The sequence below is a fragment of the Podarcis tiliguerta genome (assembly GCF_965153285.1).
Source record: "Podarcis tiliguerta genome assembly, chromosome: 1".
NCBI classification, from domain to species: domain Eukaryota; kingdom Metazoa; phylum Chordata; class Lepidosauria; order Squamata; family Lacertidae; genus Podarcis; species Podarcis tiliguerta.
Genome location: NC_139534.1, coordinates 51232925 through 51260899, shown reverse-complemented (window position 1 = coordinate 51260899; position 27975 = coordinate 51232925). Strand labels below are relative to the sequence as shown.

Sequence of the window (27975 nt, the reverse complement as noted above, 5' to 3'; positions counted from 1 at the left end):
TGAGTTTGTAATTTTTTTTCCTTTAAAGATTATTTTACAGTTTGAATCACACAAAAAGGCACTTTTGATCTGGAATTGTGATTTCCTTACACTCTCTCTTCCATTTGTTAAAAAAGATCAGCTTGTGGTCAACAGAAGATACACAGCATGAGTCTGAACAGGTGTGAGTGGAGAGGATCTCCATCTCCTCCTCCAAAGTCAACCGCTCGTGGGGGGGGGGGAAGCTAGGCATTGAGGCAGGGATGGGGAAAACCTGTTGGACTCCAACTACCATCGGCCTCAGCCAATAGCCAGGGATGATGGGAGTTGTAGTCTAGCAACATCTGAAGGGCCACATTCTACCCCTTGCCAACCTGCATTAAGGACCTTCCAGAGGGCAGTAAGGCATAGCTTCAATAAGAAACTTGTGGCCTGAGAATCTGAAGGGACAACTTTCTCTGTCACCCCAGAAAACTCAAGAGGGCAAAATGAGCCATAGCTGCAGTGACATGGCTAGTTGAAAACTTGTGGCTCTTTGTAGTTTCCAGGTTGGCACTGAAAAGGTTATCAGCTTTTACTTTTCCCAATAAAGCATGGAGTTTCCCCAATACTGCATTAAACTTGCTCGCTGTCACTGAGTCTCTGCCCCAGGCATGAGGAACCTGTGATTCTCTCTTGCTGGACTCCAACTCCCATTGGCCCCAGCCAGCACTGCCAATGGTTAGGAATGATGGGAGTCGGAGTTCAGAAATGCCTGGAGGGCTTCAGGTTCCTCGGTACTCTTCTACTCTCTCTCCTTTGCTGCGAAGAAAATAAATGAGAGGAGAGAGGGGTGCAATTTAATGGGAAAAGGAGAATAGCTTCACTCTTGAGCAAAAGCCACTCCCCTGTAAGGATGGGCTTGCTAGCTACTATCTCTGCAAGTATCATTTTTGGTGTAAATAGCTAGCATCCAGTGAGAAGGGGGTAGAGGTGGATGGACAGAAACAGAGAATGTGTCTGTAGCAAAACAGGGAAAGGGAGATGTGAACAGGTTTGGATCTTCCATAATCTGATGCAGGTGGAAAAACAAATTAAAGGTGGAATAAGTGTCTTATCCTAACTACTGGCAAACTAAGCTTAATTAATGCTGAGCTTATTGATGTGTTAAAAATGAGGAAGGGGAAATCGGCAGGCGTTTGGAGAAGGGGGAGCATGCTCTCTGACAGAGGTGTCCACTCATGGGCAAAGATCACTCACACCTTTTACACCAAGAATAATGGCAACCAACCACACAAAAACAATCACCATCTCCCAGGAACGTTGTTAAAAATACAGCTATAAAAATCCTCAGATGGTTTCCCTCCCCCCCCCATCCCGCTTCATTGTTTTTTATTTTCCATTTTTCCTAAAATATATACACATTATACATATTTATATAATCTAAAAATGTGCCCAGTTAAAATTCTTCTTTCCACGTTCTGTAAAAAATAAAAATATGTTTTTTCTGCGGGGGTGCACAGGGCAACTCCCCACACAGAGGGCTTGTCTGAATGAAACTCAGACTAGGAGGATTTTGTCTGTTGGGCATTGCAGATCATGAGTGACTCACGGCCTCGAGCAAACGAGCACCTCAACACTGCCAGACTAGAACAATTGCTGAATGTTCTGTGCAGAAAGATGAAGAGTTTCTGCCATACCACGCTGCAAGAGACTGGAAAGGCCAGTGGAATCTGATGCAATTTGGATGGTACAAACTTGGCCAATGTAGCTACTCTAATGGGAGAGCACTGGGTAGAGCAGACTGGTGTTTGTGGCAACTTCAACTCAGAGGCAAAAACAAAGAGACATGCAGAGCAACTCCATGGAAGTTTAATCAGAGGCAAGCCCCACTGCATTAAATGGAACATGTCTCTCAAGAAAGGGTGCACTCAGTTACAGCCGCAATTCCCCCACAGCCCCAAGAGTGGTTTGCATCTTAGACTGTTGCTGTAAAAACAACAAAGTGTTAGCACCTAAGGTACCACCAAACTCTTTGTTGTTAATTTCACTTGACTTTGGTACAGATTAGATTAAAAGATATTATGCCTAGGAATCTCCTCTATTTCGTTTTGTGCCACTTTGGCATGATTTTACCCTTGCTTTTAAATAAAAAAGTCATTTGAAAGTTCACTATTTAAATACATATTTAAATATGCATTTTCTCTCAAGATACCTATTTATACATTTAAAATGCTGAGAGAACTGTGTTGCACATTCAAAGAAGGGCTGTGGGGAGCTGTTTCGATCCATCCGTGAGCCTAGGAGGTGCATATCAGGGCTTTTCATGTAAGAACCTGCAACCTTCCTCAGGCATCCCAAGGAGCGACTATGGATAATGGGTATCCTGCATCCTACTGGCATAAATGCTACAAATATGCAAGCACCAAAAAGGAAAGAAAAAGGAGGGATAATTGTTTTTGTTTAAGAACATTTTCTTTCTAGGGAACGCTTGTGATTTCAATGGAGAGGGGAGGTGTATGTGTGTGTGATGGTAGTCTTACTGTTCCACTGAAAAAAACTTTTATACACAAGAAACTTTTCCTGAAAAGATATTTCCCTCCTGCTTGCTCTCATTGCTTGGTTTTAAATTTGGCAATACTAAACATTGCACATTCCAGAGGGATAAATCCAGCAGCAGCTCAGGTGTGGGGAAGCTTTGGCCTTCCAGGTGCCGCAAGCATGGCCAATGGCCAGGGATGCTGGGGGTTGTAGTTCAGCAACATCTAGAGGGGCAAAGGCTCCCCACACCTGCAGTAGCTGCTAGAAGAAGGACCGGCCCTCCAATTGTTGCTGGACTGCAACTCCCATCTACCTTGACCATTGGCCAGGGCTGATGGGAATTGAAGTCCAGCAGCATTTGGAAGGGCAGAGGTTCCCTGCTGCTGTGTTAATGAATGCCACCCCAAGCTCAAAGGTTTCTAAGCATCCAGTATCCCCCATAATGTCCAATCTGGCAGTGATGAGGTACTTCAACTATGTTACAACAGCAATTTAGTAAGATTAAAATAGAAGGTCATAGTTTGCGCAAAGGACTGCTTGCTTGTACCCTGGCAGTGAGGTTCAGCAATGCGCTTTGCTCTGACTCAACGAGCTACTCCAGGAGCCGCTACTGAGAGCCAAATCCTGCCCCATTCCTGAAACATTCCATCCTGAATGGGCTGAGGCTCTGAAGAGCCCTGGCATCATGTCCTTTCTTAACAAAACAGCCAAGAACAATAGTAAAAAAAAAAAAAAGGCACAAGGTTTTCTTGTATCCAAAAAACATTTTAAGGCAAATTCAGAGTGGCACTGGAAAGAAACCAAGGCAAATCCATTATCTTGCAGAACAGATTGGCAGAGGACCAAGGCAATTCTACTCTGACTTAAAGATTCTCTTTCCTTTTAAAAAACAGGCTTTCAAAGCTGCTGGGCAAAGTGGGGGGAAATATGGTTCAAAGGGAAGGAACGGCCAGCTTGATTTTGGCTAAAACCACCTTTGGGAACTTGAAGTGGCTGGACTGTCAAGCAAAGCATTGGAAACAGAGGCACCAGCCGCCACCACAACCCAGCATTGTGTGTCCATCCACTCTTGTCTCTTTAGGATACCAACCGGTCCATCACTTCCAAAAGGCACAATTTCCCCCACATGCCTCAAAAGTCCAGGAGGAGAATTCCAACCACAGCCCAAAGGCAAGAGTTGCACCTCAATGCCTTGTAAGGTTTGAAGGCACTACAGCATAAGAGGAAAACAAATAAACCCACAGCGGCAGAGAAAGAGATTGACCCCTCTCCCTGCATGGCCTATGCATATGTGATTTATGGTCACAGGAAGGGCTGAGTTGAAGGAGCTGAAGAATAGGCCTTGGAAAAGCCAGAGGCTGAAGGAAGAAAAGCTGAAGGCTGGCATAGAATATAGAAAAGCATCAAGGAGGACAACTGGAGTGAGTCATACATGGGTACTGCAGGTCAGTGTCACCAACCCACACTCTTAAGCCTCAGAGTCTTTGAAGAATTTATTCTGGGTCAAACCTGATTGTTCAAGGTGGCGGCCTTCCTCCCTAGCACAGATCAACCAGTAGCGCTTACTTTCCTCTCAGCCATCTTCACAAACCCATCTCTCATCTCAGACCCCCTTCTCTACTAGCGATTGATATTGTGAACCATCTTTCTCTTGCTCCAAGAAATCACAGCTTCAGGCATTCTCTCCAGACAGGATGAAGGATGGGGTTAAGGCAGGTGATCTGGGGCTGGTATAACCACTGGATTGGTCACTCCCTCCTCTCTCAAGGCACCTGTCACAGGGCCCTGTTGACAAAACTGACAGAGCTAGTTTTATCTTGCGTCTCAGCGGAGAAAAGCTTCTCTCCTCCCCAAACACACCAATTTCTCCCCTCTCGCTCCTCAAGTATCTCTTTTCCCCCTCTGTTGGGTTGCTACCCATTCCAAAAAATTAAGTAAAACTTGGGATTTTCCTCTCCAAATCAGGATTTTCTCCACCAAGGGGAGGGAGAAACAACTCCAATCCAGTATGCACCCCAAAGGAGAAAACTTATTCAACAATGGCAATTAAGCTGCATCCAGTTTAGGACCCCTCAAACGTTCAGCCGAAACCCACCAGCTTTGCCTGTCTTTCTGAAGCAGAAATGCCCTCTCTCTTTGACAAGATGCAACAGAGTCCCTCTAAATGTTCAATCCACTTTGTATCTCCCCACATCTTTCCAGCCCCCGCTTCACCCTGAGTCCTGCCTGTTCTCTTTCGTCTCCCCATCCCAACTTCTCTCAGATACTTCCCACCTGGGGTCTCTCCCTGCCTCCAGTCAAGTCAGTGGCCGCCACCACCACAAACAGAGCTGGGACACTTATAAGCCCAGAAACCTAGGCCTCAACACCTAATAAAGAAACAGGAGGAGAAGATGCAAACAGTGGCGAGATGCAGTGGGTACCTGGGACCGGTTCTTGTGTAGCATCCCTGACCTGGTGGCAGGGGAATGGGGTAGGGTTCTGGTTTCCCCCCCTTGATTAGAGGAGAAAGGACCACAGGTTTGGTCCCACTTGGTATGAGAGGGGCAGGGGAAACTGGGCTGAGGTCCTAGTCTCCTCAGCCCATTATTCAAGGGGGCAAACCGTTAAAAACACAGCGTCGAAAGGGATTTCCTCTCTCTGGAGATGAAGGTCACACTCGGACACTGAGAGAGAGGGGTCCTGTCCTGCTGCACCACGGAAACAAGCGCTCTCTGATGACGCCCCCTGCAGGGTTTCTTGTGCTCTGCACTGTGCGTTGAGGCTGCCAGGGGCTAGGCTGAGGGAAGGAGCAGGCTGTCCTGCTCAATGAAAGGGAAGCAGCTGAGACGGGCAAACGCCCCTCCTCTCCTCTCCCCTGCCCAAAGCTCCCTGCGGTCACTAGCTGCTAGTCCGGTGCTGCTTTAGCACTGTATAGACGTCGTCCACTTTGCTGAGTCTCTCAAAGAACGGCAGCAGGTCTAGGAGCTCCGTGTCAGCCATGTTGTCAAACCACGAAGCCACAGGCACCTGCCATGGTGGGAGAAGGGAAGCGGTTAGGAGGCAAGTACGTAATACAATGATAATGAGTTGTAGGTAGGCGTGCTTTGAGCCCAGAACAGTGCTCCGGCTGCCACCAGTGTGCAAACAGTGGGAACAGTGGGGCCAAGACCAGGATGCAGAGCCCCACTCTCCCCATCATGGTGCATTGTGGGAATGGAAGAATGCCAGCCTAGTGCAAGAGCAGCCCAGACGCACAGAGTCTCCCTCAGCCTTTTGTTGAGGGAGCTCTGCATAAACTGTGTTTGCCCAAGTGTAAGGGAAATTTTGTAGTGCTGCTTTTGCCAACCTGGCCCCCTCCAGCTCTTTCCAGAGCAACTTTAAAACATCCCTGTTTACCCCAAGCATTTGATGTCTGAAATACGCTGCTTCCGGCAACCGCTGGCTGAGAGAGTGTGGTTGTTCTTAGCTATTTTTAAAATGCTTTTCAATGAGGTTCAATGAGGTGTGTTTGCTACCCTGGGCTCATGTGGGAGGAAGGGTGGGATATAAATTGAATAAATACGGTGATCCTAGTAATCCACCTCCCATCGGCCGCAGCCAATGAGAGTTGTAGTCCAAAAGAGCTGGACGGAAGCAGCTTGGTGAAGAGGAAAAGGGAGAGAACTGCAGCCAAGTGCGAGAGGTCATCCCAAAGAATGGGCATGTGCGCCATCGCACTGAGGTCCCCCCTTGCTCTGTTCTCCACCTGTATATTTTAAGCTTTGCTCTAGCATGCAGCTCTGGGCAGCAGGGTGGAGAAAGTGAGCCTGTACAGCTACACAACCCCCTCCTCCTGCTCCGCATTCCCAGCAAAACCAGGAAGCTGATGGCTACCTGGCCACTTACAGCATTATCTGGGTGGAAGACATACGAAGCAGGCGAATTGTCCACTATGATGATCCGCGTCAGGTCGCGGCCCAGGCGGCTGAGGTCCTTGACGTAGTTTCCACGGTGGAAGACGCACGACTCTCGGAAGAGGCGGGCACGGAAGGCTCCCCACTTATCCAGCAGGTCAGCCACGGGGTCTGCATACTGGGGTTGGGAGGAGAAGGGGAGTCAGTCTGAACACACTCAGGTGTACGTGCCTATTGCAGGGGATGGGACAGGATGGAACTGCTCCACTTGCATCCACAGAAGCCCGCATCACCTTCCTCTGATGATTAGATTTCCGTTTCTCCCATCCCAGCAGGTAAGTGTGCGTATTCCCAGGGTTCTCGGCCAGTTTCCCTTGCCCAGGTAGAAGAACAGGGGCTAGGTTAGAGGAAATGAATCACTGCAAACCCTTTTCATGGAGTGCTCATGTTTTACGTTCAAGCTCCTCCAAATGCTTTATTGCAATGCACTCACTTTAAAAAGTTGCCCTCTCCTGACAACTTAATCCAGCTCTAATCCTGGATGGGAGGCTGACCCTCTCTACTCCAGTTTACAGTAGGGATGAAGGGCTCTGTATTTCTGTTCGACAATCCACTGCGGAAGAAAAATCAGTGCTTGCCTGCCCAATGCAGCTTGCTTTTTCTTCCCAGTGCCTCAAGTTTCCCCAACTATCTGGGTGTGGTAGAAGCAGGGGAGGAGTCTGAAGTCAACAATCACCCTTTCCATGTGGAGGTGGGACCCTTTCCAGTGTGGAGGTGGGAGGAGGAGAATCTCACCTTTGCCAGACTGGCGGTGAAGAGCACACACTCGAAGAGCTCACCCATCCGTCGTAGAAACTCATCCACATGCGGTCGCTTCAGGACATACACCTGGGGAGGGGAAGGGAGAGTATGGAGGTGGGGTCGCAGGGCACAAATCCGCTCACTAGCTAGCTGAAGCATGGGGAGTCCCCATCCAGTCTTCCTGGCTAGTGAATATCATGGGTACCATGTTGTTCTTCTCTTTAGCAGGTTAAGGTTGAGCATCAGAAACTCCCACCCCCAAGAGTGGAAGAAGAGACTGGCTGGTGGAACAAGTTGCCCAAGGAGCACACAGAGATTTAGGAAGGTGCCTCTCATACCAGATCAGGCTATTTGTCCATTGAGCCCAGTGCTCCGTACTCTGACTGGCAGTGGCTTGGGGAGTGGGGTGTTTGTCACATTATCCTTGCAGACTGGAGATGATGGGGACTGAATCTGGGGCAGGTGCTCTGTCCCCTAAGTGATGACTCAGCCACAGCATGCGGCTGTTCAGGTACAGACGCCTGAGTCCAAAACACATATGTCTGGCTGCAAGTGTGACAAAAAACAGCCAGTCTCCAAAGCTTCAGTGGGAAGAATTTGGAAAAGGAGGATACAGCACAGATTTAATATTAGTTCTTAGTATTTGAGGACAGGTTGGCAACTGATGCAAACTATCAAGATGGCTTGTGGACATCAGAAAGGAATACAGGTTGGAGAAACTTCTGTGAAGGATAGTTTATCCAGGCCAACATGAAAAATTGGCTCTAGAGGTCCTTGTTAGCCTTTGGAATCCAACTCTAGGATCTCACACATCCCAAGACAAGATTATGACTTTTCATCTAGTATCCTGATTCCACCCAGTATCCTGGGGCTGGCTCCCATGCATGGGCAACTTGGTACATCAGAACAAGAGGCTTCTTTACTTCCTACATTTCAACATGCAGCACTCCATGGTTAGATGTCCCCTCTGAGATACAATGTTTGTGATATGAAATGGTGTGGCTGGTCTAGATCACCCAGGAACCATTCAAAGCACCTGAAAAGTGTCTTCAGTGGATAAATTCCTCTTCAAAGGCTGATGGTACGGAGCTGTTGTATCCATCCTGGCTGGTGCTGCTGGCTGCCTCCAAGGCCAAGTAATCGAGAACAGGCTGACTGCAGTATTCACAGCCTATCCTGGATTACTTGAACCTGGCCACCGCCTTTCTAAGTGGAAGTAGGGATAGCAAACATGAACGACAGGGGTGCAAAAGCTCAGCCCCATCCTCCACCACAACTGACCCCCAAGCGGTTTCCTTCCTTTTCCTGAGCGCTGCATATCAGCGACTGCCCCATAGTCACCTTTGGCGATTCAACATCAGCTATGAAATGCAGCAACCCCCTTTTGAGAATAGCACTGCCAATACCAGAACCCCTCTTTTTACCCATTAGGCTCTCCCGGCAGCATCCATACCTGGTGCATGACCCCGTCAATCTCCACTGGGATGATGAAATCTGCATTGTTCACCGGCTGGGAAGGGACAGAGTTGGGAAGTTAGACCTCCTCTGCTGGGTTCCTCTGCTCTTCACATCTTCCCCACTACCAGGGTTGATTCTCATAGCCATACTCTCTCATCATATAAGATTAGGTTTCTGCAACAAGGCCATCTCTAGACTTTGGTGCTTCCTGCAAGTGAGCCATTTTGCTCCCTCACACCGTACTTCCTCTCCACCTGCCACCGTCTCTCAGGGCAACTGGCACTAGCACCCATCTTTGGCAACAGAAACTGAAGCTGGCTCCTCTCTTACAGAGTGGTAAATGGAGCCTTCTCCTGGCCAGCAGAGCTAATGGTCAGCGGCGGTGGGAGTCTGGAAGCATCTGGAGGGACAGGTTCCTCACCCTTGCCATACTCACTGCTCCAGAAGAGCTGGTGGCAGCTGGTTAACCAGCAGCTGAAAGGCAGCACAAGGTCCATACGGTGGAGCCAGGGCTGTTTCTGGGCAAAGCACAACCAGGGCTCTTGGGTTTGCCAGGAAAGGAATCCAGAGGCCTTTACTTCCAAGATTTATATGCTACCCAATAACAAAAGGTGGCTTACAACAAAGAGAAACTATTACATTTTTTAAAATGTTGTCATGGTAGGAGAATGGGTAAAGGCAAAAAAAAAAAACCCCTCCAGATTTTGCAAACCTGAACGGCAGATTCCATTACTCAGGAAATATCAAATTGTGCAGCCTGGTTATATCATGAAACTAAAGGCAGCTAGGTATAAATGCACTTAAAATGCGGTGCAACTCAGGATGAGCAAGCTGATAAATGGAGCTACACATTCTGTAGGTGCTTCACCTAGCTCTGGACCAGAAGGATGAGAATATTGGATTAGGGAAGAGAAAGGTGGGAGCGACACCTCTGGATTTTATTCCTAAACTTGGGAAGTGGAGGAAGGGGACGCGCTTGTCATTAAAGGGATGGAGGCAGGAGTTAAAAGGTGTCTTGGATTCTGCACTAAGGAGAGGATAATCATGTGAACCTCCATGATTTCCAAATAGTGGGGATGTGGATTATAAATTCTCTTAAAATTTATAAATAAATAAAGCTGTCTGGATGGAGAGTCAACAAAGGGCTAGAGCAGGCAGTGAGGTGTTTGTGTGAAAACAGTTGAGAAAGAACTAACCTTAAAGGAGCTATGTACCAATGTCTCATCCAGGTCAATGACCACACAGATTTTGCTGGAATCTTGAGGCTTGGTTTCTGGCAGGAGGTATTTGACAGTAGCCTGCAGAAGCACATACACACACAGGAGAAAATATTGTGAGGAGGAGGAGGAGGAGGAGGAGTTTGGATTTGATATCCCGCCTTTCACTCCCTTTAAGGAGTCTCAAAGCGGCTAACATTCTCCTTTCCCTTCCTCCCCCACAACAAACACTCTGTGAGGTGAGTGGGGCTGAGAGACTTCAAAGGTCACCCAGCAGCTGAATGTGGAGGAGCGGAGACGCGAACCCGGTTACCCAGATTAAGTGACTACCACTCTTAACCACTACACCACACCACAGGAGGAGTGCAGGACACAGAGTCATGCTGTAAGGGAAGCTGACCGCTAGCAGGGCAGTGGAGATGGTGGGCTCAGAACCTGTGCTGACTCCCAAGTCCCTAATCAGTATTTAGGGATGCTATGGCTGGTATAAAGATCTTGGACACAATGATGAAGTTCAAGGTAGCACCAAGATAAAGGGACTGGGGACTGGAGCATCTTTTTTTTTAAAAAAAATCTCCAACCCATTCCCCATCTTGTGAACCTGCAGTCACAAGTTCTACTTTGGGGAGGAAGAGGAGCTGCGTTGGGGTGACATTGGGGTGGGAGTAGCATCTGCTCTGAAACAAAGCACAGACATTTGCAATTACACGGCTGGGCACCAGAGGGCACTAGCGACAAGGATCAAGATGCTCTAGTATAGAATCCACTGGACTTTTGACTACCAGTTTGAAAGGAGCTGGTAGCTCAGCAGTGCTGGGCTAACAAAACCCCCAGTGCTCTTCCTAACTTGGCTGACAGCCTAACCCAAGCAGCCTGCCATGTGTTTAGGCCCCTGGCTTCACGAAAAGAGGAAACCTAACCCAGCAACAAACCTGGAAAGGACAAACAAGAAGATGGCTTAAACAGTACTTAACCAAGGGGGTGGGCTCTCTTCATTAAAGGTTTTTAAACAGAGGTTGGATGGCCATATGTTAGGGATTCTTTAGCGATGATTCCTGCATTGCAGGAGGTTGGACTAGATGACCCTTGGAGCCCCTTCCAAATACCATGATTCTATAAATGCAAAAGCTCCGTGTTATACCAATAGTTAAGAATCCTTAAAACATCAGAGCACTACAAAGATTAAAAACAGACATAAGCTAGTCATGGATTTGCCTAAGAGAGCCACCAAAGGTTGCTTGTTTCACATGCAGCAAATTGTGTTTATTCCTTTGGGGGTGGCTCATCGGTTATTTGTCTGTTTTCATACTCCATTGCTATAAAATGTCTGCGCAGTGTTTGTGTAACTGGAGAGCTCTGCATTTCTTAATCATTAGCCCTACACACACACACACACACACACTTTTCTTGCTTCTCCTTTTTTAAAAATTCAAGGCAGCTGCATCTGGGGCTCTCATCCATTTCCTTCACCCCCCATCCTGTCACCTGCCCCCCTCTCCCTTACCTGTCATGTGGCACATTGGAGGTCCTGCTGAGCTCAGCAAGGGAGTGCAGAGGGCATGTGACAGGGCCAGCAGGGGGGTGGAAGTGGGCGAGAGGAGCTCAGCCGGCCTCAGCTCCTACAGCAAAGGAAAATGTAAAGGTCTATTGCCCCAATGCCTGGGGTACCAAGGTGGAAACCTTGCCTCTGCAGAATGCAAGTGCCCTCGCTGCAAGGACGAGAGGCCAGTTAATGTGTGGAAAAGGGTAACTAATGCATATTAAATGATCTGTAATGTGCACTCCAAGTCTCTTGCGAGGTGCGCAGGGGCTTCATCTTGCCACATGACCAAGCCCATTAAGATTTCTAAGCACTCTCCTAGCTGCAGCTTGGCCTGAATGGTTTTGACACTGAAAATATTTGCATCCATTCAAAAGGCTTGGGAATTTTGCCCAAAATGAAATTTAAAAAAGCATCACGACTATGAATGGATGGGGAGAAGCAGAGACTGGGAGTTGGAGGGGAAAGGGAGGCAATGTTCCTTTTTGTAAAATCTTGGAACTCCTGTAATTGAAGTTTGCTGCCCTAAGGGAGGGGTGGGCAGAAGGCAGATCAGGATTGAATGGTAGATCTTTGGGTCATCTGCAGACGATCGACAAGGGTTCTTACTCCCCAAATGTTTATCAGCGAGAATAGCAAAATGGCAACATCTAAATTAGGCTGCTAAAACGAAGGAAGCTAACCAGAAACTAACTTTTGTGCGAAAGGGCTATGAGGTCTGTTCACTTCTGGTGCTGAAAACTAATTCCTAGGCTCAAAGGCCCCCTGCGTTTTTATTCCAAACCTGCCTGTTGCACTCAGCTTTGGTTGGTAGATCTTAGGGTTGCGGTTAAACAAACACACACACACACACACACACACACACCCCAACCCAAAGTAGATCCAGCAAAAGTCTAAAATGTCAGTTCACCCAAGAAACCAGCCCTGGCCTGCCCCACTAGATACTTAACCCTTCCCTTGGTCATTTCAAGCAAGTGATCTGCCAGCCAGCTGTGGCCTACCTTGGGTACCGATCCATTTTCCTCCACCAGGAGTGGGGCGTTGTTGTTGACAGGGATAGGCTCCGAGTTGTCATGGCAAAGGCAGCAGAAGAGGGACTGGAAGATGCTGCGGTTCCTGGGCTTCTTGGAAGGTGATGGGTTCTGAGCACCTGCATGAGAAGGAGGGGAGGGGGATGAAGGGGGGGGGGGGAGACAGAGATAAGTAGAAATAAGAAGGAGTGCTGTCCTGTCAAACCCTTGTCTTTATTCTCCCCGCTCCCAGGCCTGGCTGCTTCAGAGGTATTTTTCCACAGCCCTGCCCATAAGACTCAGTCTCGCAGGTGAGACATGGTACAGGTTGGGCCACTGTTGAATATACTCTGCACTTTGTCCATCTTATCCCTTTGGCCCTTTGCAGAAGTGCCCTAAACACAGTTGGAAAACTCCTGCAAGTGTCTTAAAATCTCAACAGGGGGCGCTAACAACAAGAGCTCCCTGGCCCAAGGGATATTTGCTTTCCCTCCCCTTTGTGGGTCGTAGTTTTAAGCTGCACACCAAATAAACACTTTGCACGTGCACAGAGCAGGTGTGTTTTCAACCGTGTGTATGAGAAGGATACATCTGCCATGGAACCAGTATTGGCTGTGGCTTCCTGCACAAGGTCAAGAACGTACACTTGCCATTCTGAGAGAGAAAAGAATAAGCCATGGGAAGTAGAATCAGCCACAGGTCCTTGGAAGACATCCAACTCAACCCATCCCCAAAAGCAGGCCACAGTTCTGTCAGCTAGAGAGGTCCATGCATCCGGCCGACTAGAGAGGAAGATGGAAGGCGGGAGGTGCCAAATATAGCCAGGCCAACTGCTCTGACACAGATGGGGAGCCTGCAGCCCTCCAGATGTGACTCCAAACTCCCATCAGCCCTGAGCCAGAATGGTCAATGGATGAAAGCAGCTGAGGAAAAGGTGAATTTCATGCTAGGGAGCACTAGGAAAGGAAAACAAAAGTGCCAATATCATAATGCCATGGGAGAAATCCAACTGCACTTGGAATACTGCATACAGTTCGGGTTGCGTCACCTCAAAACCGAGTGCAGAGAATTTGAAAAGGTTAAAAAAAGGGCAGCTAAAATGATGGAGGGCATGGAGCACGAGGAAAGGTTGCAGCATCTGGAGACTTTTGGTTTAGAGAAAAGGTGACAACAGAGATCTATGAAATTATGCATGGTGTGGAGAAAGCAGATCGAGAAGAGTTTGGTGCACTCTCTCGTCATCCGACACCTCATAGACATCCAGTGAAGATGAACTATGGAAGATTCAGGAAATGTAAAATAAAGCACTGCTTCACAGAGAGCACAGTTAAACTATGGAACTCACTCCTCAGGAAACAGTGATAGCCGCCAACTTAGATGGATTTGAAAGAGGATTAGGCAAATTCGTGGAGAAGGCTCTCAATCGGTACTAGCCATTATGGCTATGCTCTGTCTCCACAATCAGAGGCAGGCATGCTGCATGCTGGAAACCACAAGAGGGGAGAGGGCTCTTGCACCCGGTTTCTGCTTGAGGGCTTCTTCCCCCAGCCATCTGGTTGGCCACTGTGAGAACAGGATGCTGGACCAGAGGGACCGCCGGGTGGGATGTTGATACAATCTAGGTAAGGGAGGAGGGTTTGTGGGTGGGATGGGCAGTGAAGGAACAAACCAACTAAAAAGGCTCAAATCCTACCTGGTATAAGACCTGCCAGGATTCAAATATTTGCTATTATTTCCAAGGTTTTGGCATTTTCAATGGAACGGATGTGCTGCAGGGGCCCCTTGCTTTTGCCTATCACAACAACAGCAACAACAACAAAACACACAAACCGCCCCATCTTCTTTTCCTACTTCTCACACAAACATCCTCTTCTGGGTCCAGGCCGATGGGAAATATGGTCTCGCTCTTCCTGCCACCTGCCAATCTCTCTCCTGTCACACGCAAGCTCCAGGCACCTGGAGTACTTGAGGAGTTTTTAATCACATGCCATTGCCAAGGTTCTGGATTAAATTCACTTTCACATCTAATCCCTTTGCTTGTGAGCAGCTCCCGCTCCATAATCCGGGCCTCAGATAATGAGATTCTCCTCTTGGAACGGCCTGGATCTTAAGACACCAAAGCTGTGGGCTGGGAGCGAGCGGCCAAGGAAGCCAGCCAGGCAAGGAGGTGCAAGGGGGTGGGGAGGAGTTGGCAGGCCCTCCTGCAATCCCCATCTCTGCAGACGCTGCCTTTTCAGCTCCCTGCAGTTCCAGGTCCCCAATTCTGCCAGTCCCAACCAAGGGAGCTCTTGCTATTCCGGAAACATGCCGAGATACAAAGGAAGAGCCACAGCTCACTGGCAGGGCACCTGCCTTGAACATAGAAGGCCCCAGGCTCAATTATTGTCACCTTCGGTTTTAAAAAGGAAAGAGGCAGCATCAGGTGATGGGAAAGGGTCCCCTTGGCTTGAGATCCTGGAGGACTGTGGGCTTCTAGTCCCAATAGCTATGTTCTACCTTTAGTGTCAAGAGGCTGTATTGCCCTCTGAATTCCAGTTGCTGGGAATCACAAGCAGGGAGAGATGTCCTGCTTGTGGACTTTCCATAGGCATCTGGTTGGCCACTGTGGGAACAGGATGCTGAATTAAATGGGCTGTTGGCCTGATACAGGAGGGCTCTTCTTAGGGTCATCAGTGGGGAAGAAATCTGAGCTGGATGGGCAAGGGCAGCACTGGCATCTGAACCAGCTATTTAGCCAGCTATATGGAAGCCGCAATGAAGGCTCATGCAACCCTGCGTCAAGGTGGGTTCCTCTGCCTTTACAACTGCCTCAACACCATGTGAAAGACAAAAACAGGTATTCTCTAAAGATTAGTCAGTAGCCGCGAGGGAGAGGTTGAAGCTGGGTGCAAGAGGGTGAAGTGTAGGCAAAGAGGGGGACAGCCTTTCAAATACTGCAAGATCAGAGAACCAAGAACCTGCACAAGACACAGCTTCAGATATCTAGAGTTGCCATCAGCCCTACGTTGCTGCATGCAAGATGGTGTGTGGTGCTCTTTTAGTGACTAAGGCCATAAATTGATGCACACAAGCAAAAAATGGAGGGAAGGACTAGCTAGAGGTGACACACGTCTTGCAATTTTATCTCTTGCTGGTTGTGCTCATATACATTATCTTCCATGTGTGAAGGAGGAAAAGGGTATTGCTTCTCTGCATCTCAGAGCTCTCACTGAGGGGACGCAGCTGGGGTGCAGAGATGTACCACTTCAGGCTGTAGGTGGAGGCTCACATGACTAAACGTTCCTCTCTTTGTGTGTGTGTGGAAATATATGTCCAGAAAGACATCTAAATGTCAAGGTGAAGAGTTTTAGCCTACACTTCTCTCAGACAAGCTAGCTTTCCAGGCACAATGATTGATTGATTGATTGATTGATTGATTGATTTGCTTTCAAGTTATGTTAGCTCCCATGTGCAGGCTAATGGAGCACAGTTCAGTTGCAGGTTTGCCACCACAGTGAGGGCCAAAATGGATGTAAAAGCAGCAGGGGCACAAACTCCAGGGGGCTGAGCTCTTTTGGCCTCTCCAATAATGTGGGGGGGGGGGGGCTAGACACCCCCCCAATGTTCCCAAATGTCAGGAGACAGAGGCCGCCGAGTGCGGTGCCAAGCGTAGCTTCAAGGTCTGGCTGCCAAGTGTGAGAGAGGAGGAGCTGCCGGCTACTGCATTCAGCTCCGCCCTCTGGTTGCCCGTTGCGCGCATGATGTCGTGTGCGTGATCTGGGCCCCTCAATCTTTGGCACAAGTTGGCACCTCTGAACAGCAGCAAACCTGTGTGCAGAGTAGCGGCCTGCCACCTAAACCCCATAAAGCAGTGGGGGCACATATGCATGAGGTTTGGCTCTAGGTTCAGTTGCAGCAAGTGTCTTTAACTGGGGGGGAAGAGTACCGAAGTACAAAAAGAACAGCAGTAGGGGAAGAACAGCATCAGGCTACCCTAGTGACTTATGCATTAATGCCCACTTGTAGTTTGCAGGTTATGCAAATGGTGTTTCAGGACAAGCAGTGAGATGTCAGAAGGCAGAATGGCAATATTGGACATGTTGATCCAGAGGTGACACATTGTTCCTATGCCAGCGTATTTGCAATCTCGAGAACTGTTTGTCTTGTATACTTAATCACCATCCCTGCATTTGGCATATTTTATTAGGTACACCATGTTCTTTGGTTGGCAGATATACATTGTAAATATGCAGCAAGGGGGAGGGCTATCCCTCTTCCTGTTTGGTCCTCATTTTCGCAACAACACGGTTGTTGTTCTTTTTACTGTCAAGGGCAACCGGAAGGAAACAGCACAACCTTTTTAGCCCCTGCTGTTGGGGAATTTTTGTTAAAAGCACATTTCTGTATTTAAACCAGAAGGCCGAGTAAAGCAGTTTCAGCTAACCACCTATACAGCCTTTTAAAAATGAAAGGGAAAAGAGAGACCTGGGACGCGTAACATGAATACAAAACACCACCTGAATATTTGCTGGGGCTTCAAAGCATGAATACTGAGCAGCTGCTGAAGCATAAATGCAAGGCAATGTGTCAGTCACTGGCCAGACACTTGTGAAACAGTCACATACACCCTGCAAAAAGGAAAGCACAGCTCCACCACCTCCCCACGGCCTGCCATCCTGGTTGAGAAACAACATCCCAACTCAGAATCTGCTGTAACATCTGATCCTTACCAAAAATTAAAATAAAATAAAAAATCACCAGGGAGAAATCACTTCTGATTTCCCAGTACAAACCAGAATACTGCTATTGTAAGAGGATGGTGTGGATACATTGAGTTTCCCCAGGCTGGATAACAAAATGATGCATAGGAAGCTGCATCATACAGAGTGAGATCACTGGTCCATCTAGAGTAGCATTGTCTACACTGATTGAAACTGGGACCTTCTGAATGCAAGCCTGGTGCTCCACTCCTGAGCTACAGCCCCTTTCCTCTCTTCGTTTTGTTTTTGTTGTTCCACATCTGGCTCATGGCCACTCTTTTCAGCAGATGTCACAAATTTGTTTCTGGGGGAGAAGAAATCAAAAGAAAAGGTGGCACCGCCACAGAGAACTATGTCAAATTATGTCCCCATGGTGAAAATATGCAAATCTAAAGCAATATCCCCTTAAAAGGAAAGCACACAAAGCAGGTGACCATAATGATTCCTTAGAAGACTAAACCCTGTGCACTCAAAAGAAAACAAAATCTTTATCATTTACACTTCAGACATAAAAGCAGGCAAGCCCAGTTTCTGACCCAACAAGCTGTGTTTTATCATTGAATTTATTTATTTTTTATAATTGTACGTTCAATTGTTGTAACGTACCACCTTATGCTGAAGGGCGGGGTAAGAAATCAATAAGCAAATGGATCCAGCTTACTAGGCCACTGACCACTCCACTGCAGCCACCATTCCGTCAAGGAACCCTGAGAATTCATGCTCCACAGTCAGAATTCTTAGCAGGGTAGAGAAGCAGTGTGTGTGTGTGTGTGTGTGAGAGAGAGAGAGAGAGAGAGGGAGGGAGGGAGAAAGAAAGAAAGAAAGAAAGAAAGAAAGAAAGAAAGAGAGAAAGAAAGAAAGAAAGAGAGAGAGAGAGAGAGAGAGAGAGAGAGAGAGAGAGTGCCAGTGTTCAGTGGCATAGCGTGGGTTGTCAGCACCCGGGGCAAGGCAGGTAATTTGCGCCCCCCAACCCGTGGATTTGCGCCCCCTAACCTGTGGATTTGCGCCCCTAACCCTAACCCCCAGATGTTGCACCCGGTGCGGCCGGCCCCCCCTGCACCCCCACGCTACGCCACTGCCAGTGTTGTTTAATGGATGTATAGAGGGTCTCTCTCTTTTGCTACTTATTAAATTGGGAAAATAAAAGAGTCTCACTGTCTCAATATTCTGGGGGACAGTCAAGTCCTTGGGCGTGCTGGTGAACAAAATCTTGAGTTTGTCATACTATGCATTTGTGACATTTGGGAAACCAAAAGGCTGAATTACTGAGGGATGAGATTAAAGAGTGCTGAAAGACTCACAGGAATGTGGAGTTTGTTGATGCCTCACAAGATTCCTGCTGCTCTACTTATGTCTAATAATAGTGGTACTAAATATTTTAATAGCATACTTCAAGTTTTCAAAGGGTTTCAGACAAATCCTCTAAGTAATTCTCACAACAGCCCTGTAAGGCCGGCCAATATTATCATTCCCACCTTCAGTATGAGTCAGATGGAATAGCAGTTTGCCTTTAGCCACCTCAAATGTTAAAAAATTATTGTCTGAAATCCTGGACACCCACTGCCTGTCAGTGCAGACAATGGTGAGCTATGAATGTGAGAATGAGTCTCGTATTCAATTGTCATCTCACAGTGCTGGGCGCACAAACAAAAAACTGTGCAGGGTGCCTGCTGACCACTGTGTGCCAATGAGCAGAGCCACTCCCAACAGTCCACCATGTACCCAGGTGGTCTGCAAATTTGCCCTAAGCAAATTTATACACGATGCCATTCATGTGAGTGGAGTGGCATGTCATAAACTGTACATAAGCCGAGACCCAGTGTGGTGTCCTGGTTAGAATACTGGACTAGGACCTGGAAGACCAGGGTTCTAATTGACCTTGGGCCAATCCCTAGCTCTCAGACTATCTGACATCACAGGCTTGTTGTGAGGATGAAATGGGGAGTAGGGAAACCATGTGTGTCACCTTGAGCTTGGAGAAAAAGTGGAATATCTTTTTTTTAAAAAAAGAAATGAAGGATGAAAATAATTTCTAAAAGCAACTCCTTGTGTGGCAGACCTTTAAGTTTTTAACCCACGCAATCTGTGTGGAGGTTTACAAAAAGGTTTATCGCATGGAGCTCTGTCCATTTGGTTGCTTTGCAGATACCCACATGGACCATTGCATCTAGTAACTGTTCATTAGTATTGGTAGTAATCTTGGGTGTTATCCAGTTCAATTCCTTGGCCTTAGGCAATCGTCCCTACAATTATACTGTCCCTGAAAGGAACTGATCCAGATTCTTAATAAAAATCCCCATAGAAGGAGATGCAAATATCATTTCCCCTGGAATGCAATAATCAGAGAGTGGCTGGATGTAAACAAGTCTGGAAGATCATTTAATCCTTTGCCAGCCCAGTTCCTTCCAGATGTTTTGGACTACAATTCCCATCCCCCCCCCGGCCAGCCCTGGAATGAGGTTGGCAAAGGCAGCTTAAGATAGAGAGAAGCAACTGTCTTTTGACAGCTTTCCTGCCTCACATAAGCAAGCATGACCCTTGAAAAGGTCCCTTCAAGGACACATGTCCTTCCCCCAGCCCATCACTTGACCTGGTTGGCTTGAGAAAGGAGGAGGAGACCAAATTACCATGATCAAGGGGATAGGAGTTACCCGACGGGAGTCCAAGTCCAGGACAAAGCCCTGGCCATCCCAATCAGAGATACAAAGCGTCTGAAGATTTGGAAGGCATGACAGTGGTGGCAGGTAGGGGTAGTATATTGTGGGGAAAGGGAAATATTTGCCATACTAATGAACTGAATTATGAAATACAAAATGTACTACTTTGAGAATGTGAGAAGCACTTACTACTATTTAGTAAACAGCACATAAAATTGTGCTTCTGCTATTTGGTATATTTTGAAGGAGAGACAGAGACACACACACACACACACACACACACACAGAGAGAGAGAGAGAAAACACATTCCTTCACTTTAATGGAAACAGAAACCTTCAATGCTCTGGTAAACAAAAGTGAAAGTTGTACTTTGGGCTTAGAAATACAGCAGCCTTGCCCAACCAAGTACAGTACTTTTCTGACACTGTGTAGGACTTCAGCCTTGGCTAACACAACCAATGGTGAGTGACTGTGTGAGCTGTAGTCTGGTAATATCCATAGGTTCATAGGTAATGATAATGATAATGATAATGATAATGATAATATTATTGTACCCCAGCCACTTTGGACAACGTCCAACAGGATATCAAAGAATACACCAAAATATCAAACATGAAAAGCTTCCTGAAACAGAGCTGCCTTCAGATGTCTGCAAAAAGTCATGTAATTGTTTATCTCTGACATCTGATGGGAGGGTTTGCCACAGGGTACACAGAACTACCGATTCCCTGTAACTTCACCAGAAGGGCCTCGGAGCTGGACCTCAGGTTCTTCAACTCGGACCTAAACAGACCTAGAAGAATGCTGAACTCTCTGTCTTAGCCAGCCCCCCTCAACCTGATGCCCTCTAGATCAGGAGTCAGCAACCTTTTTCAGCAGGGGGCCGGTCCACTGTCCCTTGGACCACGTGGTGGGCCGGTTATATTTTGAAGGGGGAAAAAAGGAGAACTAATTCCTATGCCCCACAAATAATCCAGAGATGCATTTTAAATAAAAGGACACATTCTACTCATGTAAAAACACACTGATTCCCGGACCGTCCGTGGGCCGGATTGAGAAGGTGATTGGGCCGCATCCGGCCCATGGGTCTTAGGTTGCCTATACCTGCTCTAGATGTTTTGACATACCACCCCCATCAGCCTTGGGCTCAACATGGACATGCTGATTGGGACTGATGGGGCCATAGTCCCAAACATCTGCCATGTACCGAGCTGGGAACTGCCCATACATAGTATGCCATCCACTGCATTATCACGTATCTCCCAACAACATTTCTATTTTTTCCATATTGGACTTTGGGGCTGGAAAAATGGCACACTCTCAATGAAATCTGCCACTGTGCAAATAATCATCTTCTGCAGGTTGGGCTGAGACAGGGAGGTTAATTCAATCAGTTAAGGGTTCCAACATCAACTTGCCTAGGACATTAGTACTTAGTGGGAGGGTTGTTGTTGTTGTTGTTGTTGTTGCTGCTGCTGCTGCTGTTATTTGTTGAATTTATGTACCACCCTATATTCGCGGGTCTCAGGGCTGCTCACAGGTTATTATTATCCTTACACACTTTGCGTAGAATGAAGCTGCAGACTGAGGTGGTGGGACTCTGGGGCGCTTGCTTCAGAATGTAGATGAGGAGCTTGTAGCTTAATGCCCTTTCACATTTAAAATGGCATGTGACAAACTAGCATATCGTGGTGGAAGGTTAAGAGCAGCTTCCTCCACCCCATCTGATAATTTATTAAAATAATATTTAACATAGCGCTTTCAACGTACGTCGCATGCTCTGCTCAGTTGTAACCCTTTCAGCACGCCTGCAAGGTTAATTCAGTATTATGCTATTCACTGTTGCAGGTAGGGAGAGACCCTGAGGGGCTGAGAGGCCTTTCCCAAAGGCCCTCTAGTGACTTTGTGGCAGAGGCCAGACTCAATCTGGGGACTTCCTGACTTGCAGCTCTGCCTGCAGTGCAACAGCACAGAATTCTGCCACAACTCATAAGTCAGCATAATAGGCAGAGCTACTCGGAGAGCTAGATTTGTGTGGTGTGGGAAGAGAGGCTACAGAAGCTCATCCAGAGGCTTGAAAGTTGGCTGAGACACAGAAAGAGAATGACTTATGGAGCCTACAGAAAAGCAGGTAAAAGAGCTGTACTGAATGATTAATCACCTTTTAGAGAAGGTGGGAGACAGAACTGGGCATTAAACAACTTTCTGGTCAAGCAAGAGGAAACAGAACAGGAATTGAGTGGGAGTTACAAACATGGGCACTTCCCCATTAAAATTCATAAAGTACTTTTTAAAACACACATACACACACAGAGAGAGAGAACGAGAGACAGACAAACACTGGTGGAGGAAGAGGGGTGCGGGGGGAGCGCACCGCCCCCGGCAGCGCAATCCTGGTGGGGTGCCATCGCTGCTGTCCCCCCTGCCCGTGCTGGGCGCCACACCCCCAGGACGCCCCCCAGCCCCGCCCCCGCCTGCTCTCCACCCCCTGTACCAGAGCATGAAGCTCCGCCACTGGACACCCCCCGCTTTGGAACAGGCTCCTTAAGGGGCAACCTACAAAAAGAGTCTCTTTGGTCAGCTACTGTTCCATTCACAAAACGCAGCCAGCTCCGCTTGGATGGACAGCGTGGCCTCTTGGGCGTCTCCTCTGATCTCATTACTACAGACTTTGTGTGGCACTTTTGGAAACCGGAATCGCATTGGCAGGTCCAGATTCAAGAACAAGGGGACTGTATGTGGGCAATAAGAGAAGTCTGCTATATTCTGTGTTCATGTGACATTTAGATTTACAGCCAATCCTCTAAAATAGGGCAAAGCTTTTAAATAAAGAACGTTTGGGCTATCTGGAGGTGAATTAACACACATACCATCTGCCACCGGCAGTGTCTGCACTGGAAGCAGAACCATCCTTTGAGCCCTTTACTGAAGATCCTGTGTCTAGACATGACTCTGCAGGACACTGCTTCATACAGCACCAGTACTGCACACTTTAACTGGGAACAGCTCTCCACGGCCTCTGGAACCACCTGCTCCCCACTAGTCTTTTAACTGGAGAAGCTGGTAAAATGTGGGCTGGATGAGGTAACTGTTAGGTGGATTTGTAGCTGGTTGACTGACCGAACCCAAATACTGCTCACGAATGGTTCCTCGTCATCCTGGAAAAAGTGACAAGTGGGGTGCCGCAGGGTTTTGTCCTGAGCCGGTTGTTGTTCAACGTCTTTATAAATGACTTGGATGAAGGAATTGAGGGGATGCTCATCAAATTTGCAGACGACACCAAACTGGGGTTAGCTAATGTTGCAAAAGACAGAATCATGATTCAGTATGACCTTAACAGATTGGAGAACTAGGCCAAAACTAATAAAAATGAATTTCAGTAAGAACAAATGTAAGCTTCTACACTTGGGCAGGAAAAACCAGCTGCACAAATATAAGATGGGGGACACTTTGCTTGCCAGTAGTACATGTGAAAAGGTGGTCTTAGTAGACCACAAGCTTAACAGGAGTCAGCGTTGTGATGCAGCAGCAAAGAAAGCTAATGCAATTCCAGGCTGCTTCCAGATCAAGGGAAGTAATAGTACCACTCCATTCTGCCTTGATCAAACCACACCTGGAATACTGTGTCCAATTCTGGGCACCACGTTTAGGAAGGATATATTGACAAGCTGGAACATGTGCAGAGGAGGGTGACCAAGATGATCAAGGGTCTGGAAAGCAAGCCTTATGAGGAACAGCTGAGGGAACTGGGTATGTTTAACCTGGATAAGAAGAAACTGAGAGGATATATGACAGCAATCTTCAAATATCTAAAAGTCTTTCACTTGGAAGATGGAGCAAACTTGTTTTCTCCTGCTCTGGAGGATAGAACCCGAACCAATGGCTTCAAGTTTCAAGAAAGGAGATTTGAACTAAACATCAGGAAGAACTTTTTGACAGTAAGAAACGTTTGACAGTGCAATGGACTCCCTCAGAAAGTGGTGGACTCTCCTTCACTGGAGGCTTTTAAGCAGAGGCTGAGTGGCTGTTTGTCAAGGATGCTTTAGCTGAGATTCAGAACTGGACTAGTTGACCCTCGGTGTCCCAACCTTACAATTCTATGGTTCTCTGATTCTATGCCAGGAATTGAATCTAGGAAGTTGCTCTATACTGAGTTAGACCATTGGCCCATCTAAATCAGCATTGTCTACACTGACTGGCAGTGGCTCTCCCAGCCTTGTGGGGATTCCCAGCCCTACGTGGAGATGCTGGGGATTCAACCTGCAACCTTTTGTATGCAAAGCAGATGCTCTACCACTGAGCTACAGCCTCTTCCCTCTCTTTGTTTTGTTCCACATCAGCTTCATGGGCAATCTTTTAGGGAAGAAGAACAGCTCAAGGGCAGAGGGCATGTTTTGCATCAGAGAGAGTTCAGATTCAACCCTTGACCTCTCAAAAAAAGGCTGGAGAAAATCTCTTTCTGAAATTCTGGGACTGTTGCTAGACAGTGTAGACCTAGGGTAGCCAAAATGATGCCCTCCATATGTTTTTGGACTACAACTCCCATCAGCCCTGACCAATGGTCATGCAGGCTGGTGTGATGAATGTTTAAGGACCCACCAATATTCAGAGGGGACCACGTTGACCATCCCTGTAAACACACCATTGAGCCAAATGGACCAGTGGTTTAACTCAGTATATGGCAGCTACAGTGCTAGGACTCAGTACCTCACAGATTGTAGTGTGGCCCAAGCTAAACACAACTGGCCAGCCACATATAGTGGCAAGATAAAGCCCTCCTTTTGGTTGCCTCCTCAGAACAGTTAACACGAGAAGAGCCATCTCATCTTCTCCCAGTGGCCAGCCAGAAACCTATAGGAAGCCTGCAAACAAGACCTGAGCACCACAGCAGTCTCCCAACCTGCAATTACCATAAACTATCCCACAAGTACATGTCTTCCAGGGTGCATTTTTCTGTTCCATCCCTGTTGTGCATAAACCACCATCTTTAGGCTTTACCTTCTTGCTTCAGACAGAGAGTTTGCAAAATATCACCAATGAAAAGGAAGGCTGATAGCACTCCAAAACCCTGTCACACAGGCCTGCTCATGCACAACCTCTCACCCATCAAACCATACACACAACACCAGCCATTTATCATCCCCTACCAAGTACATGCCAATCAGAAGGTCGGCGGTTCGAATCCCCGTGACAGGGTGAGCTCCCATTGCTCGGTCCCTGCTCCTGCCAACCTAGCAGTTTGAAAGCACATCAAAGTGCAAGTAGATAAATAGGTATCGCTCCGGCAAGAAGGTAAACGCCGTTTCCATGCGCTGCTCTGGTTCGCCAGAAGCGGCTTTGTCATGCTGGCCACATGTGTATGCTGGCTCCCTCGGCCAATAAAGCGAGATGAGCACCGCAACCCCAGAGTCGGCCACGACTGAACCTAATGGTCAAGGGTCCCTTAACCTTTACCAAGTACATAATCACACCCCCCCACTCATTTTGGGAGCTGCAGGCAAACAGCATAAACAAGACGTTTACTGAGCCCCTAGTGGGGCTTTAATATGTGATTGTTTGGGTCAAAAGTTGGCTGAGGGAGTTACAAGTTGCTGCAGACCCTTTTCTGCACCATCACTGCCCGCTGTCAGATATCTTAGTAGCCCAAGAGAAATTCCTGTGCCGCCCCCATTCAGAACAAATGTTGTCTTGCACCAAGGTCAGCTCACTGGCCCACCTCTCTCAGCGCTCTCTACTAAATGGCATTGGCTCTACCCAACTCACCCCACCTGCCTTCAGCCAGAAGGCGTTTTTGTTGTTGTTGTGTTTTTAAAAATGGCCGAAAGCAGATGGGTCCAAGTGGGCACATGAGCATGGGGGAGCAGCATCCCCTTTCTCACCCGCCACCGACACGTCTGACCCAAGAAATGCCCCAATTTCTTAGTGAAAAGGCCTCAGGATTTCTTAACCTTGCCAGCCAGCTTCCTTTCCGACAGAGCCAAGATCACCAGGAAGCAGTGGGAGAAAAGCTAAAAGCAGCTAGCAAAACACCACACCACACTCACACCATCTTGGGCTATTCCACTCCCCCCACCTTCCACCAGCAATGTTTACAACTCACCCAGCACCGAGAGAGGGTGCTAGGAATGGCATCTTTCCTCAGCCCTATCAGAGCAACTCCTTCATAATCGCCTATCTAGTGAGCCCACGTGTGCCTCACCTAGAATGGAAAAAGGGAGGTGTAAGCTAACACCCAGGGTCAAGAAAATGCTGCTCTTGCTGGTAAGTCAGGCAAAATCTCTGGATCTCCAGGAAGTTAGAGAGAGCCACCCTGAGTCTCAATCCTGAAATAATGTTGAATTGGGAACAGCTCCCTATCTAACATCTCTGGCGCCATCAAACAAGACTCCTCCTACAGACGTGTGTTTACTAACACCTGGCACAAATCTGGGTGCAGCCCGCCCCACACCTGCTCAAAGGGGGCTTTCCCCTCCTCAAAATCTCCCATAGCAGCAAACAGCTGAACCAAAAAAACCTCACCGGTGAAAAACGCACTTTCGCCTTAAAATCCTCTAAAGCAACAACTGCCCCATAACAGGCAAAGGAAAGATGGAGGGAGATGCATCCAGGATATAGGGTGTGGGGTTTTTTTTTGTTTGTAAAAATCAGTAAGAGGATACCTTATACGCCTCCCTAATGAAGCCTGTTGCCGAAGCACAGCTTCCTCTTCGCTCAATAATGCCACACACAGTGAGGAAATCGGGGTGGGGGTAGGAAAGCTATAGGATCCAGAATATAAAAGGGAAGGGAAGTAGGACCCCGCCAAAAAAACACACCCAGTTTTTCTCCTCACCCCACAAAGCCCTTAAGGAAATAAAAACTCGAAGGAGCTACTGCGCCAATCCAGCATTTCAGGGCACCCTCCAACCCCACGGGGCGAGGCGGTTATTTCGAGAGCCAATACACACAGACAACACATACACGTGTGCAACGCGCCGCGCTCGCTACCTCGGTGCCTCCGTGTCCAGGGCGCAGAGGTGGACTGGACGCCACAAATCGTACAGGTTTCCTGCCTCTTGGGCCGACCACCCACCAGGGCGTTGCACTGTGGATCGATATATCCGCGCAAGAGAATGGGGAGACGGGGGGGGGGGGCGCAGCCGGAGGCAGCGCGCGTCGCCAGAAAAGCAGCTTGGCCACTCTTCTTTTCCTGCCACCGGAACCTGAGGCCGGCGTGGATTGATTTGCTCGTCCGAGAAGGGCGCGCAGGCTCCCTCAACACCCCGCTACACCCGCTTATAGACGCGCGCAAGGCGATCCTAAGCTCCCTTGTCACCGATCTGTCAAGCTGAAGAGGTGGCGCGTTATGGGAACAAGTGGCCCCCAGCCCCGTTTCTTGGCGATCTGGAGGTGGGCACCGAGAAGATGCCCTCCCGGCCCCGTCTTTGACCTCTGCCCCTCGGGGAGGGCAGTTCGCGCGGGTCTCTTTACCTTTCTCCTGCAGAGGCGTGTTCACCTCTTCCTTGCTAACCTGGGTGATAATGGACCCGCTGTCCATTAGACCAGAAGGGCAGGGCGCTCTCTCTCTTCCTCTCTCTTCCCTCCTTCCAATTGTGTCTCCGCCGCTTTGAGGAATTTTCCAGGAGTTAACAGATTGTTGTTGAGGTGGTGGGGTATTTTTTTTTGGTGGCGGGGAGCTTTTTTTAAAAAAGAAAAGGAAATGAAAACGGAAGGGGAAAATAAAAGGGTGGGGGAGGGGCGGGGGAGATGGGGAAAGGGGAAAAACAAAACAAAAAAGGGGGGAAAAGAAAAAGGCAGCGGCGGAGGAAACTTTGTTACAACATGGAGTTCCCTCTTCACGATTTTCTGATACAAACATGGAGCCCAGGCGCGGTTTCAAGCTACCCCTTAAAAGGGCAATGGCTGCGGGCCGCCCGGGATAGCCGGCGGCGGCGGCCTCCGGAGCGACCCCTCTTGGCCACCATCCGAGGGGAGGGGAGGGATTTTGTCCCCCTCCGGTTCTGGGGCGGTGGGAGGGATCCGTTTGAACCGAGTTTGAGATCGCCCCGGATCGGACCACAAAGCCGCTTTCATCCTGGTGTTTCGTCTGTTCCCGTTCTGCAAGGCGACGCTCGCGGGCCCCGCCACCGGGATTAGTCGTCGTAGTAAAAACCGCTGATTTCTCCAATGATCTTTCCT

General features: G+C 48.2%; 1 protein-coding gene across 1 annotated transcript; it reads right to left on the bottom strand.

Annotated features, from left to right (window-relative positions):
* Nucleotides 1-27735, bottom strand: CTDSP1 (CTD small phosphatase 1). Its single transcript, XM_083432352.1, has 7 exons — nucleotides 27268-27735; nucleotides 12392-12540; nucleotides 9830-9931; nucleotides 8629-8685; nucleotides 7170-7262; nucleotides 6367-6552; nucleotides 1-5508 (listed from the first exon to the last, which is right to left on the bottom strand). Exons 1-7 carry the CDS (start codon nucleotides 27653-27655, stop codon nucleotides 5380-5382), a joined length of 1104 nt encoding a protein of 367 aa, XP_083288478.1. The 5' UTR covers nucleotides 27656-27735; the 3' UTR covers nucleotides 1-5379.
* Nucleotides 27736-27975: the final 240 nt, after the last annotated feature.